The sequence below is a fragment of the Rhinatrema bivittatum genome, chromosome 6 (genome assembly GCF_901001135.1).
Source record: "Rhinatrema bivittatum chromosome 6, aRhiBiv1.1, whole genome shotgun sequence".
In the NCBI taxonomy this organism is placed as follows: domain Eukaryota; kingdom Metazoa; phylum Chordata; class Amphibia; order Gymnophiona; family Rhinatrematidae; genus Rhinatrema; species Rhinatrema bivittatum.
The window spans coordinates 195,751,013-195,767,959 of record NC_042620.1 but is presented as its reverse complement, the minus strand read 5'-3'; the positions used below and the strand labels follow the sequence as shown (position 1 = coordinate 195,767,959).

The following is a 16,947-nucleotide window of genomic DNA, read 5'->3' as shown; positions in this document are numbered from 1 at the left end:
CCTTTACACCACAACTGAATTCTTGTTTAGTTTATTGTAATTTTTAATTTAATTTATTAGTTATATTTTTATTGTTATTAACTATGTTTCATACTATAATTAATTTGGATTGTAAAGCTTGTTGCTAATTTAATGTTCTTTGTAAACCGAGGTGATGTTTGTTAACGAGCCGCAGTATATAAAAATCCTTAAATAAATAAATAAATTACGCTTCAGTTAAACCTGAATAGGTCAATAATGAGCAACCTGGACCTCTCTATCATTCACCCAAGGATTTTCAATCCAACACAATTATGCATTTTTTCAAAATGTTTAGTTGCACATAAAACATCTATATAGTGTTCTGAATGTCCAAAGGAAAAAACAACTCCAAAATTTCCAAAGGAGATATCAACTCCAACACCAGCTGGTGTTTTGGAGGACCCTGCTTCAGAAGTAGTAAAGTACAGATATTTATCTCGACGAAGAGCACTTTGTCGAGATACGTTTTTTTACAGGAGCTCAAGTCCAGACATAATCTTATCAGATTCAATGGAGAGTCTTTCAGACCTTTAAGTGGATGCCTTGTCTTGGCTGTATTCCACAAATAAACTATCCTTGTGGAAGGGGGTGTTACCTTCAAGGACCCTCAAGATAGTAAAACTGCGTCGCTGTTAGAGCTTTCTTTTGCTGCCTTGGCTTTGTGGAGGTTATATGGTTTGAGCACTGTTGCACTGGGTGCAGTAGTAGCCAGAAAGTCAGGAAATGGCATGGCTGGAGTCAGGAACTGCACTTTAGTTACTTGCCTTTATGATTTTTTTTTTCAGAATTTCATTTAGATCCATTCTTTTATTGATGTGACAGCTAGTAGACCATTCTAGAGACACTACTGGGTGGTGGATACAGCATCCAAAGCTTGTCTCAGTAAACTTCCTTTAAGAGGAAGTTATTGTGTGGAGAGGACTTGGAGAAGTAGTCAGTGGTCTGGTAGAAGCAAAACCTAAGATGTTTCTGGAAGATAAATGACGGTCAACTCCTCGAACGTGCAGAAGCAGTGGTCATTTCAGGTAGGTCAGAAGGTTCAGGCCAGGGAAGAAGTCCTCCAGGCATCAGGCTTAGTGGAAGGAATTGGTTCTTTCATGGAGCAAGGAAGTCAAGAGAGGACAATGCTAGATCTGAAGAATCTACCATGTCAACCCAGTGGGATTCAGCAGGTCTTCTCCACAGTGGTCCCAGTATGCAGTCACCTCCAAAGAATCTATCGGGAATGGACCCACATTACTTTAGACCAATGGGTCCTGGATATGGTGCTCTTTTATACAACTTCCTAGAGTCTGACAGTGCAAGTCACTCAGAATGGCAAGTTTTGTGAACTTTGGTCCTGATACTGCCTATGTTTTAGGTCAAGGCAGGTTCTTCATTTACTTGGTGGTTTCTAAAAAAGGAGTGGCTCATTCTGCCCCATTCTTGATCAAGGAGTCAACAATTTTTTTTTCATTCCAACTTTCATATGGAAACTTCCCTTTCCGTTATTGTAGTGGTAAGGGGAGGCAAATTCCTGTCCTTTCTAGATCTCTTGACGGCATCAGAGAGTTTTTCACGTCTATATTCTTTGAAAGCATTTTCAGTTCAGAGCACTTTCTTTTAGTCATGCCACAGTATCAACCTTTTCCAAGGTGGTGGTGGTTACTTCTTTCTTAAAAGAAATGCAAGGTAAGAATCCAAATTCTCCAATCTCTTGACAGTTGATGCATAAGTGCCAAGTAATTTCAGGAAGGGAAGGTGTTTTGGAACAGAGTGGTACAGCTTCTGTTATTCCTAGGTTGGTTAGTGAACATTACAGAACCCAATCTGATTCCTTTCCATTCGCTAGAGTTTCTCAGATCTCGGAAAGTCACGGGAGTAGGCCATGCCTTCTTAATACAGACGTTATTGGCCAGGCTTCAGGAACATGGCCATATCTTTATTTCTGTGGAAACCCCTAGAGCCTGGATCTCCCTGCAGCTCTTGATGTCTAAAACAGCTTGGATTTAATCTCATGGAACAATGGTGACTTCTCCAGGTCTTTCTCTTCTCCTTGAGCTATCTGTCAAGAAGAGCCTATCCTGTTAGATTAATTCTATAACCCTCTTGAAGAGAATAGGTTTGGGGCCTCCTGTAGATTATTTGGGGAGGGGGGAGCCACTGTTGCAGTCAAAAAATCACAATACATGTGGACCAAGAAGCAAGCCTTGTAGCCTAACATCTTATTAGAAACAAGGGCAATCAAGCTGCTGCTGTTGCACTTTCTTCTGTGGAAGGAAAATGGCAGTTCAGGTACTCTTGACAATGCTATAGCAGTGGTATACCAAAATATCCTATGCACCAAAGAATCTCTAATGGACATGTCCTCTGCAAATCAATTCCAACTCATGAAAAATGTCCAATGAATTCCTCTAAAATATTTATTTTTTTATGTTTTTAAAGGGCTGAGCTGCTGTAGGTTGTTTCTCCTTGGCCTGTAGTAGTTAGATTCTGAGGCAGGTACAGTAGTTCACCCTTTGGCAACTGATAAATTTATTTATTTATTTATTTAACAATTTTATATACCGACCTTCATAGTAGATTGCCATATCGGATCGGTTTACAGTTTAACAGAGGGAAAAAACTAGAGTAACAAATTCACGTAAACGAAAGATAACCAAAGCAGGAATAAGTCAAAGTTACAATCAACAGGGGGCGGGAACTTGGAAGCTTGCAACAAGCTGGAAAGAAGAAAAGGCCAGTAAAATAATTTTACCGTAGAGTACAATTTACAAACTTAAGAACGGTGCTTTAATCTGAAGTCTAAGAGTCCATTTATTTTTTTTTCTTTGAGAAACGGAGTGACAGGCTGGGTAAGAAAGAAGGCCAGCTAGTGATTGTCTGGTGGTTCAGGGAAGGCTTGGAGAAAGAGCCAGGTTTTAAGTCTTTTCCTGAAAGTTAATAGGCATGGCTCCAGTCTGAGGTTTGATGGGATACTGTTCCAGATGGAAGGGCCTGCTGTTGAAAAGGCTCTGTCTTTGGTCGTAGCGAGGCGTGTAGCTTTAGTGGGTGGAACATTAAGAGTGCCTTTGTAAATGTCTCTAGTTGGTCTGTTAGAGGAGTAAAGTTTGAAAGGTATTTCTAGGTCAAGTTGAAGTTGATGATGGATGGTTTTATGGATTAAGGTGATTGATTTGTATAGAATTCTGTAATTTACTGGTAACCAGTGTAGGTTCCTGAGAATTGGTGATATGTGTTCGTAGCGGCTGGTACTGGTCAACAATCTTGCTGCCGCATTTTGAATCATCTGAAGAGGTTTGGTAGTGGATTTGGGGAGTCCTAGTAGAAGGGCGCTGCAGTAGTCTATTTTGGCGAACAGTAGCGCTTGGAGGACTGTCCTGAAGTCGTGGAAGAATAAGAGAGGTTTAAGTCGTTTTAAGACCTGTAATCTGTAAAAGCAATCTTTCGTTGTTGAATTGACCATTTTCCTTAGGTTTAGTCGATTGCCTAGAATCACCCCAAGATCTCTAACCTGCTTACATGTGATGTGGGGGTTGAGTGGTGTTGGTTGGTGGATATTGATATCATTTGAGGAGATGAGGAGAAGCTCTGTCTTAGAAGCGTTGAGGACCAAGTTTAAGCTGTTGAGTAGGTTGGTGATGGATAAAAGGCAGTTATTCCAATGGGAGAGCGCTTTTGAGAGTGATTCTGTTATGGGGATTAGAATCTGTACGTCGTCTGCGTACAGATAATGAGTTAGATTGAGATCTGTTAACAATTGGCTGAGGGGGAGGAGGTATATGTTAAAGAGGGTTGGGGATAACGAAGATCCTTGTGGTACGCCCAGATTAGATTTTGTTAGAGGTGACTCTTTATTATTGATTTTGACTTTGTAAGTCCTATTGCTGAGGAAGGACTTGAACCAGTTGTACGCAGAACCAGAGATGCCAATATCTGCTAGGCGATCCAACAAGATGGAGTGATTGACTGTGTCGAAAGCCGCCGAGATGTCTAATAAGACTAGTAAGAAGGAGTGTCCTTTATCTAACCCTATAATAATATGGTCTGTTAGTGAGATGAGGAGGGTTTCAGTATTGCGTGATTTACGGAAACCATATTGCGAAGGGTGTAAGATCTTGTGGTCTTCCAGATAGTCAGAAAGCTGTGTGTTTACCAGTTTCTCCGTTAGTTTAGCGACGAATGGGAGGTTAGAGATGGGTCTGAAATTTGCTGGTACGTTTGGGTCTAGATTGTGTTTCTTGAGGAGGGGCTTGAGTGAAGCGGTTTTTAGGATGTCTGGGTAGCTTCCTTGGGATAGGAGGCTGTTTATTATGTTGGTCAGAGGTCCTGAGATCAAGTTTGGGATGAGAAGCAGGAGTCTCGATGGAATATTGTCAGAATAGAGCATCAATCCAACTAGAACCCCCCTCTTCCGATGACTGAACAATTCACCAGTCAAGGCGGCCTTGGTGCGTGGACCTGGTGGGATTGCAGGTAGGACTTCCGCTTCCTTTGGTGGAGAATCGTGGCTTATTATGTCAAGGTCTGATTCTAAGGGAAGAACTGATTCCATTCTATCCCACGGCTTAGCCCTTGAAACGTTGTGGTTGCACAGGAGAGGATTCTCCTCTACAGTGATCTCTACTTTTATGAAGTCTTGGAAGCTTTCTATATCACTAGCCTATATTTGGATATGGCATTTGTTTCAGCATTGGGACAATCACTCATTTGTTCCTCCTTGTAAGGAAGATGCTTTTCATATTAGTTTTCCTCTAGAGAGGCTTGGGCAGGATCTTGCCCTGAATTCTCTGAAGGTTCAGGGGTCAATAATTACTTGTTCTGGGAGTCAATTTCAGGGTATTCTGTGTTCTCTCCAAGATGTTTTGCATTCACTTTGCAAGGTTTAATGTATGCATCCTATCTTTCAGGGGTAGATTCCACAGTAGGATCTTTATCTAGTTCTCAAAGGTTGGATTGGTCTAGCAGTAACTTTCACCCAGTTCTCGCTTTGGGTGAAAGTTGCTGTAAATAAGAAAATAAATTTATATTTGTTTTTAAAAGAATGTGTTGTGTTCAAGTGGGAGGGAATTTTAAATGCAATTCTACAGCATGCTGGCTGACAATAATAATTATACATTTGTACATTGCTTTTGTTAAAATCATTCTACACATTTTGGGGTAGATTTTCAAAAGGTTACACGCGTAACCCCGAAAACCTACCCCAAACCCCCCTGCGCGCGCCGAACCTATCTTGCATAGGCTGCCAGCGCGCGTAAGTCCCGGGGCTTTCCTGGGGGGGCGGGGCGGGGGGCGGGTCGCAGACAGCGTGTCATCGGGGGCGTTCCGGGGGCGTGGCCGTGGCCTCAGGGCGGGCATAACTTGTGCAACAAAGGTAGGGGGGTTCAGATAGGGCCGGGGGGGGGGGGTGGATTAGGTAGGGGAAGGGAGGGGAAGGTGCGGGGGGGTGGTGGAAGGAAAGGGAACGGAGGCAGGCTGCGCAGCTCAGTGCGCACAGGCTGCCGATTTTGGGCAGCCTTGTCCGCGCCGACCCCGGATTTTAACAGATACACGCGGCTACGCGCGTACCTATTGAAATCCGGCATACTTTTGTTTGCGCCTGGTGCAAAGGTACGCGCACGCATAGTTTTATAAAATCTGCCCCTTTATATTTAAATCTGTTTTTATTATTATCATTAATCAATACAACATAGAAATAAGACCTAAGCAAGTGTGATTGAACCCCTTGAAAACCATCGACAAAACATTCTATACATTTTAATAAGGCCCATGTATGTTTGACTAAAGACGTAATTGTTTTTCTTTTACAAGGGAAATTTTAACATGCCAAAATGTACAACTCGAATTTGCAATTAAGGTGGATACTGGCATTATCATTCCTATTCTTGGAAAACGTACCAAGGAATTTTTAAAATGCACAGGAATAAACAGGCTCGTAGTGGTGATGGCTAGGGTGAGGAATTAAAGAGACAAAGTTTCTAGAAACTTTGAGAATACCCTACTGGACATGTGCGGCATGCCATACTGACACATGTCCATGCAGGGAACCCTTCAGTCTCCTCTTTTCCACAGAGCCCTTTTCAATAAGTGCCCACTGAGTGAGAAAGTCATGTCTATCACAATTCCCATGATAAATGTGTTCTCTGCCCAGGGAACAATGAAGAGGTATCCCATTTTTGCAACTATGACTCCTAGGGGTGTCCTTCCCAACTTGAGCTTATGGAGAAGCACTTTGGGTTTTGTAAGTTAGGCCCATAAGTATCAGCATCGGAGACATCAACATTGAAGGACCTAGGAGCTACATTGACCATGGGTGGTATCTTGGGATAAAGAAGTCCTTGATCCCCCTCAACATCAAACACCAGACAGATGCAAGGGGACAGATCATCATCTGATTCCTCCCATCCGAAGAACGCAAAGGGTTCAGCCTCTTCAGTTCCAGCTTCGGAGAACTTTGGTGAGATACATTTGGTGAAGGCCAAGAAGCATCAACATCTGTGTCCATTGATGTGTGATGGAGCAGAAGTAACTTACAGCACATGCTTTCCCGGGACAGGGCCTAATGGCCATTGTCCCAGCTGAACCTGCCCCTTTTTGATGGCCTGGCACTTCTGCACGTATTGGGGGTTACACGTGTGGCCGGGCCCTTTCTAAAATGTGCTCGGCGAATGATACCTTACAGTCACGCTTTATGCCTGACTGCTGGCTTATATTCTTCACAATGTGCAGCTGAAAAAATGCAAAGAAATAGAAGTCAACTAGTACTTAAAATATTTCTTAAGCCTTACCTAAGTAGCTAGAATGGCACCTGAAGAAACATACAATAAAGGTAGGAAAGCAGAAGATGGGAGTGATCCTGGCAGGAACTAGTAACTGAACCAAATACCTGAGGATGTTAGAAATCAGAGAAGTTGTCAAGGTGACAATACTGTAAACAGAGAAGTATGACTATATAACGAAGAAACAGAAAGCTCATAAAAACTGTGCCTGTGCCCATTGCTGAACAGCTGAACGAAATTAGTCTAGTTCTCATAATACTTATTTGTCAAACAGTCTATTTAAGCCTTGAAGTACACCAGATACAGATTCTGTTTGAATATCATTGACCTCACTGAGGAATTTATTTTGCTTTGTGACTATGTAAAGAGATAAGTATTAAACTTTTAAAAACTCTTTGGAGGCCAATATGTACCAGGTGTGCCAGGTTCTTATGGCCTGGATTGGCCACTGTTGGAGGCAGGATGCTGGGCTTGATGGACCCTTGGTCTGACCCAGTATGGCATGTTCTTATATTCTTATGCTGGGAGTGGGGACATTCTGACAGCTGCCTTGAATTCCCTGAAGTGTTCCCATGGTGAGGAAAGCTCATTCTCAATGCAGTCCCAAGAATCGCATCAGTCTCCAAGTGTCCAGGTGTTAGCCACCAATACACCTCTGATATCCCAGGAAAACGTGGTCTCCCCTCTGCCTCTCAGGCTTTTTTGGTATCGGCAGTTTTTGAGGAGGTTCTGAACACAAGATTTTGAGGAGGCCCTGGATTGAAAATGGAGTGTATTGGCATTGACAGCATTGATGTCCAACCGATACTGGAATCCTTGATGCTGGTGTTGCGGTCCCAGTCGCGGCAGCCGCGACTAGGCCCTTACCTCCTTAGTCCCGGCCCATCTCCGAGGGTCTGCGGCCTGTTTCGCGGCATCCCCGCGGGGGGGGGGGACACCTCCCTAGGCGCACGCATGCGTGCCGTCCGCGCTTATGAAGGCCGCTTATGAAGGCTCCAGTCTGGTTCCAGTAGCCAGTTCTGCTTCAGTTCCTGCTTGCTTCAGTCCTAGCCTGCTTCAGTTACTGCCTGTCGCCTGATCCCTACCTGCCTGCTCCAGCTCCAGCTTCCGTATTCTCCCTAAGTCCCAGCGGCCGGGCTCCTACGGGCTCCTCCCGGGGAAGTACCGGCTTCCAGGGTGAAGCTCATGTCCAGCTCCTGCCTAGTATCTGCCTCCCGACCTGTCACTCACCAGAGACTATAGGACACCTCTCCCCAGTCTCTCACAGGTCGGCCCAAGGGTCCACTAAACCATTCACTCACAACAGCTGGTTCCTGGAAAGGAATCAACATTGGGAATCACTGCACCATTGGCTGTTTCCAGCCCTTCAGGTAGGGAAACTCCCCCCAAGGCACAGGAGTTCATCAGGGTCTAGGCTTCCACAGTCTCTGAGGTTTTGACTGTTAGCTGGGGCGAAATCCAGGTTCATGACCCTGGCCTACCAGCGGGGCTTAGACTTGTATTCTTGGGATTATGGCTATGGATCAGGACTTTTCTGATCAAGAGAAGTCAATGGGTTGACCACTGTCCTCTCCGTTGAAAACCTCTCCTTTGTTGGCTTTATCCAGAGGATAGTGGAGGCCATTTCATATATGGTGGAGAACAAGGATGACTCCAGAACCAAGATGCTGGATGTTCTTCAATTTGTGAAGCATGCTCCCCCCCTCCCAAGGGACATAGTGGCTGCCCCATCCATGAAATCATTTAGGATATATTGAAGAGGATGTCAGAGAACCCCCCATTCTGTGGCTCCAATAAATAAGAAGGTGGATGTAATATATCATGTCCAGCAGGTTCCCGGATTCAAGAAGCAGCAGCTTCTGCACCAGTGTGTGGTGGTCAAATCCACTTTTAAGGCTAAGAGGTGTAGCACCCATTCCTTGATGCCCCCAGTGAAGGATTCCTATACCCTGGACTTCCTTGAGAGAAAGATGTTCCAAGGGGCTATGTTTAATGCCAGTATAGTGTCCTATCAGTTGTTCATGAGACAGTACATGTGGGACATCCTGAAGAAAGCGAGGATATGGCTGTGCTTCTTTCTCAGAAGCAGCAGGATGATCTAGAATCACTGGTGGCCAAGAGTATAGAATGTGGAAAACACATGGTTTACTTGACTTTGTTGTTTTCTGCACTCCATACCCACTACCTCAAGAGTCTCTGCAATGGGTATTGATGCCTGCAGATTCATCTGCCTGCGAGTTTCAGACTGGATATCCAGGAAATACTTGTTGATTTGCTTTGCAGTGAAGAGAACCTCTTTGAGGATAAGATCAAGGAAACAGTGGTTGAGATAAAAGACCTCTGCACAATGGTTCAGACCCTCCCCATTGCCACTCCAGGCCCATCCTCCTCAGCCAGGAGTTTCCCAAGCAGAGTGTTAAGGAGACATTTCTATCAGCAAAGCAGAAGTTTTCTTCTGCACCACCCCCCCCCCCCCCGTCCTGTCAACAGCAAGGTCCTTGTGTTGGTCCTTGTCAGCAGAAGGCCCCAAAGCTGAAATCAGCACCCAGCTAGAACCTGAGATGAGGTTTTGACTGGCTCATAGAGAGCATAGCAGAGATTATAGTATCTGTGCCAGAGGACCTGCTGGTCATCTCAATTGGAATTTATAGAAGCTCTGCTAGACATGACTCGGGCAAGAGCTTTCCCCCCACAAGAGAGGATTATCATGTTGATAATCCATGGTGAAGAGGATAATGAGTCAGATGACATCAGTATAGGATATGTCGAGGTTGTTGGACCTCATGGCATCAACGGTCCATGAGAAGAGCCCAATGAACATCCTGATTGCAGTGGACTTGGGCCATGGAAGATCTCAAGACAGTCTCAGCATCACCCAACCCCTAAAGGATTCCCTGTGCCTGTGGCTGATCCATTACAATCTGGCAAAAAGATATACTTTTTCAAATTCCTTCTGTTCAAATTGTCCAACCATGGATGCTTCTAGTCTGGATTGGAGAGCCCATGTAAAGGGGCTCTTTATCTAGGGCTTTTGGTTGGCTCAGGAACATTGTTGTCAGATAATCTTCCTGGAGCTAAAGGCTATGCGGTAAACTTTGAAGGCTATCAGAGATCAGTTAGCCAACAAAGTAATACTTATCCAAACAGACTCTCAAGTGGCAATGTTCTGCATCAACAAGCAGGAAAGAATGGGATCATACCTTCTGTGTCAGGAAACTGTCCAGATGTGGAACTGGGCCATTTCTTGAGGAATGGTTCTCAGAGCCTCATACCTAGCAGGCGAGGAGGAACTGGAACCTTGAACTACATGAGTGGTCCCTGAATGGAGGTAGCTACCAGAAATAATACTGCTTGATCCTTATCCAAGATGGAAAAATATAGAGAAGAAACTATTCCCAGTTCTGAGCCATGATGCCTGTAGCTAAGGTCTGATCCAGTAGCAACCTGGGATGTTTTTGTCACACAATGAGAATATAATATCCATAATTCTTTGGTCCCAGAGATAGGTAATATCAAACCCTGTGGTATTATTGCCCTGACATGAAAGAAGTTCTGCTTAGCCAAACTGTACAAGTTCAGACATCTAGCACTGTGCATCACTGACAAGCCATTCAAACTCTTCTTGGCCCAGCATAGTACTCTGATTATTTTCTGAAGCATTTGGCACCACATATACTACCCCTTTACTTGTTCAGATAATCTCTTGGGGTTTTTTGTTGTCTGATTTTTTTGTGAAACTCTTTCAGTAGAAGTGGTCTTTAAAAAGCAAAGTCAGGAACTCACGTCTCATTTTGAGAACATTTAAAAGGAATCTTTATAAAATTCAGGTATCATTTTGGAAGAAGGAGACCTATACCTTTCTGTGAATTGCTCTTTTGTATCCATTTAAAAAAAACTTCCCAGAGTCCTTCGGAGATCCTTTTGGCTTTAAGACCCTTCTGGGAGACACCCCACAAGTTAGAGTTAGCTTATAAGACTGAATCTTATATACTTGTAAATAAATAGGAAATTAATAAATATAAAAAATACATAAAAAAAGTGAAACAAATTTATAAAAATAACAGTAAGATAAAATTACAGAGTACAGAAAAGACAACAAGGACAATTCCCAGGTTTTGGTTCATATTATTCCTAGTCAGATTACATTTTTGGCGTAATGGCAGGACACCGCATGTTTTGTTGCTATAGCTGTCTACTTGGGTCCAAGAGAAAAGGCAAGACCCATTACTAGAGAACAGAGTTAGAGCCTACAGTCCCCTGAACACTAAACAGCTGATCCAGGTATAAATAGCATTCAAGCTCCAAGGGCATCCCCTATCACTTGGACACCTAAATATAGGTCCAGATAACTATCTCACATGGCATAAAGAGGTCCTCCTTAGCCAAACTGCTTTGTGAATCTCATGCTGCATCTTCCATTGTTGGTCCTACTGTCACCATAGTTTAAAAAAAAAATTGCAAGGAGAAATATTTAACATTACAAAATGGCCACTGCTGCAACAAACTGAGATCAAAGCTAAAATTGGATAGGAGCAGCGATACTGTTGGGATATAAATGAAGGAACTAAAACTTGGCATCTTTGGCTGACTCCTTTGTTTGCTCTGGTCTATTATACCACAAACAGAGGTATCTAATGATAATGTTTGGAGTAGTGCAATAGAAAGTAGTGCAATGTGCATTTGAAAGCATTAACTAAAAAAAAAAAAGAATGATATTATGCGTGTGGTTTTTTTTTTAAGAGCAGAAACAAATCCATCAGGGAGTAGTTGTCAGCATTTGTGTGGGTGGTGATTATATCTATTCAAGATGCAGTCAAAAGTTTTTTTTCTGCCAGAAATATTTTATTCCTTGAAATACAGTGTTCCTCTGTATTATAGTACACACTTGGTTACAGATGCTGAGCTTAACAACTGCAAAGCTGTTGCCTTATCATTGTATAACAGAACTGGTACAAATGCATATTGTATGCTTCTTACCCACTTTATTTTCCTTGTTCTACATAGGTGCTCACGTGACCATCACGGACAGACAGGTGGCATTGGAATTACTGGAGTTGAACATTCAAGATAACTTACCCAGTGATCTCCAGCACAAAGCTGTCGTCAAAGAGCTGAGCTGGGGAAAAAACTTAGGAAACTTCTCTCCGGGAGGATTTGACCTGATTTTGGGATCAGATATTATTTACTTGGAGGAAACCTTCTTAGATTTGCTGCAGACACTAGAGCACCTGTGTTGGGAGCACACACTGATCTTACTGTCCTGTCGTATGCGTTATGCTCGGGACTGGGACTTTCTGAAAATGTTAAAGGCAGACTTCACTGTAGTCGAGGTCCACTATGATTCCAGCACAGATATACATATATTTCAGGCACAGAAAAGGGCCCAGAAGGAAGCCCTTAAGGTCTTGAATTTTCAGTACCCTGTCCCTCCCAATGAAGCACTCTCGCAAAACACGATCATGTCTGGGGACTGACCTAGATTGGAAGAACTTTCAGATTAATTGGACTGCTGCATTTGATATAATAAAAAATTTAATTTTGATTGTTGAACTCCCGGCGTTTGTATATTGCTTTGAATTTGTGTACACCTCACCTCCTTCTTGGCTAATATTTCTACGTGGGGTTGTCATTTTCCACTTCATTTTGGAGTATTCTATGAAAGCCAGTGCAGAGAAAATATGGCTTTTTTCCACAGTACTGTCAGTGGATTACCTAAACAAAAATTTCTTTTATGATTTATTTTGATCAACAGTTTTGTTCATTTTTATTATGAGGACTTTAAAAAATGTCATACTTTCAAGAGTGGATATATTTTAATTTCTTTCCAAATTTATTTGAAAAACAGTTTTGAAATCATTTAATTGAACTAAAACTTTTTTTCAATAGCAGATCAAACAATTTATTCAGAATGGTTAATACAGAAAGCAAAGCTGCTTATCTGTGGCTGGTATTCTCTGTGGACAGCAGGATAAGTCAGTCATATGTAGGATGAATCACCCAATAGTGCCAATGATGGAATGTGGTCTAGCTGTGCTATAAAAGTATAGAAAGCCTTGTGTACATATACAGATGGTATCGTACAAGTGTGTGCTGCAAGGCCCTCTGTCTTATTGCTAAAGAGAATACAATTTTAAACTCTTAAGTGAAAGTGGGAGAGTATCTTTGACTGATTTATCCTTCTAGATGAAAATAAAAACCCCAGTTATATCTGTGAGACCATCATAGAAATATAGAGCTTGTAATATATCACTTAAAAGCAGTCATTGGTGCAGATATCTTGCACCAACCACTTAAATGTAGTGCAGCCCGAGTTTTAATCAAAGGTCTCCTTAAAAAAAGATTCTCTATTTTTTTTTAACTTTTTGTTGCATATAAAATAAAGAGAAGCACAGTCTAATGACACTTATTGGTTAAAAATATGTTTGTTAAACCCTGTAATGCCAAGCCCAACACGATTTGTATTTTGTTTTCTTTCTCAGGGGCAGTTAATTCTGGCAAAAGGTTATTATGATTTTCAGTATCAAGAACTATCTCCTTATAAATGCAACCTTTCATAGCAAAGTGTGGTTTGTTTGAGTGTGCGTGTTTGCCACAGCAAATTCAGGAAGGTGAAAGGCCTAAGCAGACTTTGACTCTCACACACAAGGCAAGAGAAAACTGTAAAATTGTCAGATTATTATCATGAGAAATTGGAAAAAGCCTGAAAAAAGACTCGAGTGATATATTTAATATTACAAATATAGCAAGTAAACAAGGTGTGAGCCAGCTTAGGTCCACTTACAGAACCTACCAATTCCTGTCACAAGAATATGTCACTTTCCTAACATGGATCAATTCAGGAGAAAGCTTGCTGGAGTGAGATTTTTGAAAAACAATGATCAGGGGCATAAGAGTTTGGACAAAGAGATTACAGCAGAAGTAGAATCTCAAATGGATTGCTCAAAGGAAACTGCATTTCAGTGCTTAGGTCTTCTAGATACACAACAAAATCCTCAAAATCCGTGCACTCAGACCTATCTTTGACAAGGGCAGCTGCCACCAGAGCAGGCACTGGGAGGAAGCTGCACAGATATGTGCATCTTATAGCAGAAAGAAGCAGCCTTAAAACTAGACCTAAGGAGTAGGAGTGGCATGCACATAAGAGAACAGAATTGGAGGAGAAGGAATGGAATATTGTTGCATGCAAGAAAACTGATTTAGAAGAGCAGGAGCAAAATGCTGCCATCACTGCTGCACATAAGAAAGCTAAGGCTCAGGCTGAAATCCTTGAAATGGCTGCAGGAGAGGATGGTGGGGAGAACCATATTAGTCACACTGCCTCATAGGCTCCAGCCCAGTGTACCAGAGACTATGTGCTAAAGCCATTTTGCTAGTTATTCCAGCAGCTCTTGTAACGTATGCCCTTTGGCTTTATCTACATCTTCCTTCATTAACCCATCTAATGGACGGACATCTATATCCTGTTAAGAATAATTCAAACTATACTACTTCAAGAGATGTCTCGGTATTTTTTGCCCATGTCCTTTGCTTTACATTGGCAAAACTAGCAGCAGAATTACAACCCATATTTTCAAACATTAGAGCAATATTAGACACTCGAATTTCTGCTCCTCTAGTTTCCCATTGGCTGCCGTACAAAGAAGCAACAACCCCACTGGTGTTACTTTTTTCTTATTTTCATAAACCACAGAATATTTTAATTTATAACTTTATAATCTATTTTATTAAAACAGCTTAAGTACTATACATTTAAAGACAACACACACTATTATTCCATATGTCTTAGCACCATCTGGTACAGATAAAATCACAGTTTGACAATCTGCACATTATATTGTTTTAAGGGGAAAACCTCAGACAGCAAAAGAAATCAAAGACTTCTCAAAATGCACAGCACTGCACTGCCATCATGGGACAATCCCCCCCTTTTTTTCTTTCTTATTTCAATTCAGTTCCTTAGAATTATATACAGCCGATGTTTTTGTTTATTTATGTAGGAAAAAACGTTCTGAACATAATTCAGTACTTAGTCTAAACAAAACTGTCGACATGGTCATGTTTCGTTGTTATCTAGCTGCTTCAGGGCAAAACATTTACGGTGATTCACTCAGAGACTTTCATCTGCACGTATAAAGCTTCAATGTTCTCAATATCAACCAATAAAAAAGCAGTATCATTTGAAAGCAGACAATCAAGCCAGCACCTTTGCATTACTTAGTAATCATGAATAGAAACACTTGTTTATCAATTACTGTATGAGAGAAAAAAAATCAATGTGCACTGATATTACTGACTATATCTAAAGACCTCAATCTAAAGATAAAGGATGTAATCAGTCAAATATATCTTACAGAAATTGACCCCATGCTATAATATTATTAAGTCCTAATGGCTGTGTGGATTTAAGTCAGAAAATCCATTGCAATTGTCGACATAACAAAAGTCCACGATATTTGCTTCGAGGATGTACAGGAATAAGATCAAGCACACAAGATTTTAATTCTTCAAAAGAATGTTTCTGGGTATTATCTCCCTTTTTTCATCAAGGAGGGGGATGCAGGGGGTTGGGAGGGGCTTATTGATTTATAAGATCAGCCTTCAGGCTATACATACTTCGTTTGAGACTGGGCAAGGGTGTGGAAATTTAGTTGTAAAGTTTCAAGGCTGGACTCTTTGACCGGTTTACTGTCCACTAGGTCATAATAAATTCAACCAGATTGATGATATCTAAGTTATTATTTTGTGTGTGTGCAGTTTGATGACCTAATGTTAGTAGGGGACTTGAATATATATGCTGAAGACATGTCATTGAAAGAAACTAAGGATTTATTTTCCCTGTCCATACTAAAGTTAGTGCAAAAAAAAAAAAAAATCAGATATCCCAACACATCAAGTTAGGCATGTTCTAGATCTTGTGATTGCCCCTGAGTCCTGGAGTTCTGACTCCAGAAACATTTATGATCTCATGGTTGATTCTGTACTCTGGTCTGAACCTCTTTTTTAAGGTTTAAAGTTCAGCCAGGATTATTAAGAGACAGTGTTACTTGTCTTAAATAATTGTATTGGGGTCCTATTGATTTGGGTAAATTTGAGCAATGTTGCCCTATTTATTGGATGCTATTAATTTTGCAACTACTATCTTCTTGATCAATGCCCATTGGGGTGGATTTTAAAAGGGTTACGCGCATAATAAACACGCGTAACCCTTTTAAAACCCTGCGCGTGCCGAGCCTATTTTGCATTGGCTCGGGGATGCGCGTATGTCCCGGGTCTTGAAAAAGGGGGCAGGGCGTGGGCGGGGCAGTCTGGGGGTGGGGCGGAGCCAGAGCCTTCAGGCAGAGCGGCTATTTGCCACTGTGCCCGGGATTGCAGGCCGGCCGTCATTGGCAGGCGCAACTTAAAAGTTAACGGTAAGGGGGGTTTTAGGTAGGGCTGGGGGGCGGGTTAGGTAGGGGAAGGGAGGGCAAGGTGGGGGGGCGGAGGGAATGGAGGAAGGCTACGCGGCTTGGCGCACACAAGTTGTACAATTGTGCACCCCCTTGTGTGCGCTGACCCTGGATTTTATAACATGTGCGCGCTAAATACTGCAATGCAAAATGCATATGCAAATTAAAATTTGAGTAATCAAGTGGGTGGAGTTTGAGCGGAGTAAATGGAAATGAGGGTCTGCTAGCGCAGAATTCGAAACATTATTGCTCTCATGCAGGATTTAATACTGGAAATATTTACACCTTTTTTTGTGCGTTACGTTGAAAAAGCAATTTATCGCTCTCCCGCAGCCGATATCATGGGTATTATCGCAGCGATTATCGTGCACAATAAAAAGAGGAATTATAACAGATATACCTACCCAGGCCTTCCTGGCTCAATAAAAACACCTGTACTTACCTGGTCTAACTTCCTAAAGCCATAATGTTTGTTGCAAGTTTAACTTTTGGGGGATACTGGATACTTCTGGAGGCTCGCTGCAGACAACAACAAGCGGAACAGCAACAGCCTCAAGTCTAGGCAAAGGCAGTTCCAAGCCCTCCTAGGGAAGTCCCTGCACCGGAGGCAGAGCCACTGGCATCGCAGAGTCAGGGCCCAGGCAGTGCCTGGCATGCAGGCAGCCACGGCGGAAGAAATACAGGGCGCTCATCTTTCCTCCACGAGCATCCTTGCTGGACAT

General features: G+C 42.3%; 1 protein-coding gene across 5 annotated transcripts in view; it reads left to right on the top strand.

The window, feature by feature from the left end:
* METTL21A (methyltransferase like 21A) overlaps positions 1-12,329 on the top strand; it is a 59,409-nt gene extending 47,080 nt beyond the window's left edge. For all 5 annotated transcript variants that reach the window (XM_029606362.1, XM_029606364.1, XM_029606365.1 and 2 more), the window contains one exon: positions 11,784-12,329. In XM_029606362.1, the coding sequence (XP_029462222.1) occupies positions 11,784-12,253 (470 nt within the window). In that variant the 3' untranslated portion in view covers positions 12,254-12,329. The remainder of the gene's footprint in view (positions 1-11,783) is intronic.
* Positions 12,330-16,947: the final 4,618 nt, after the last annotated feature.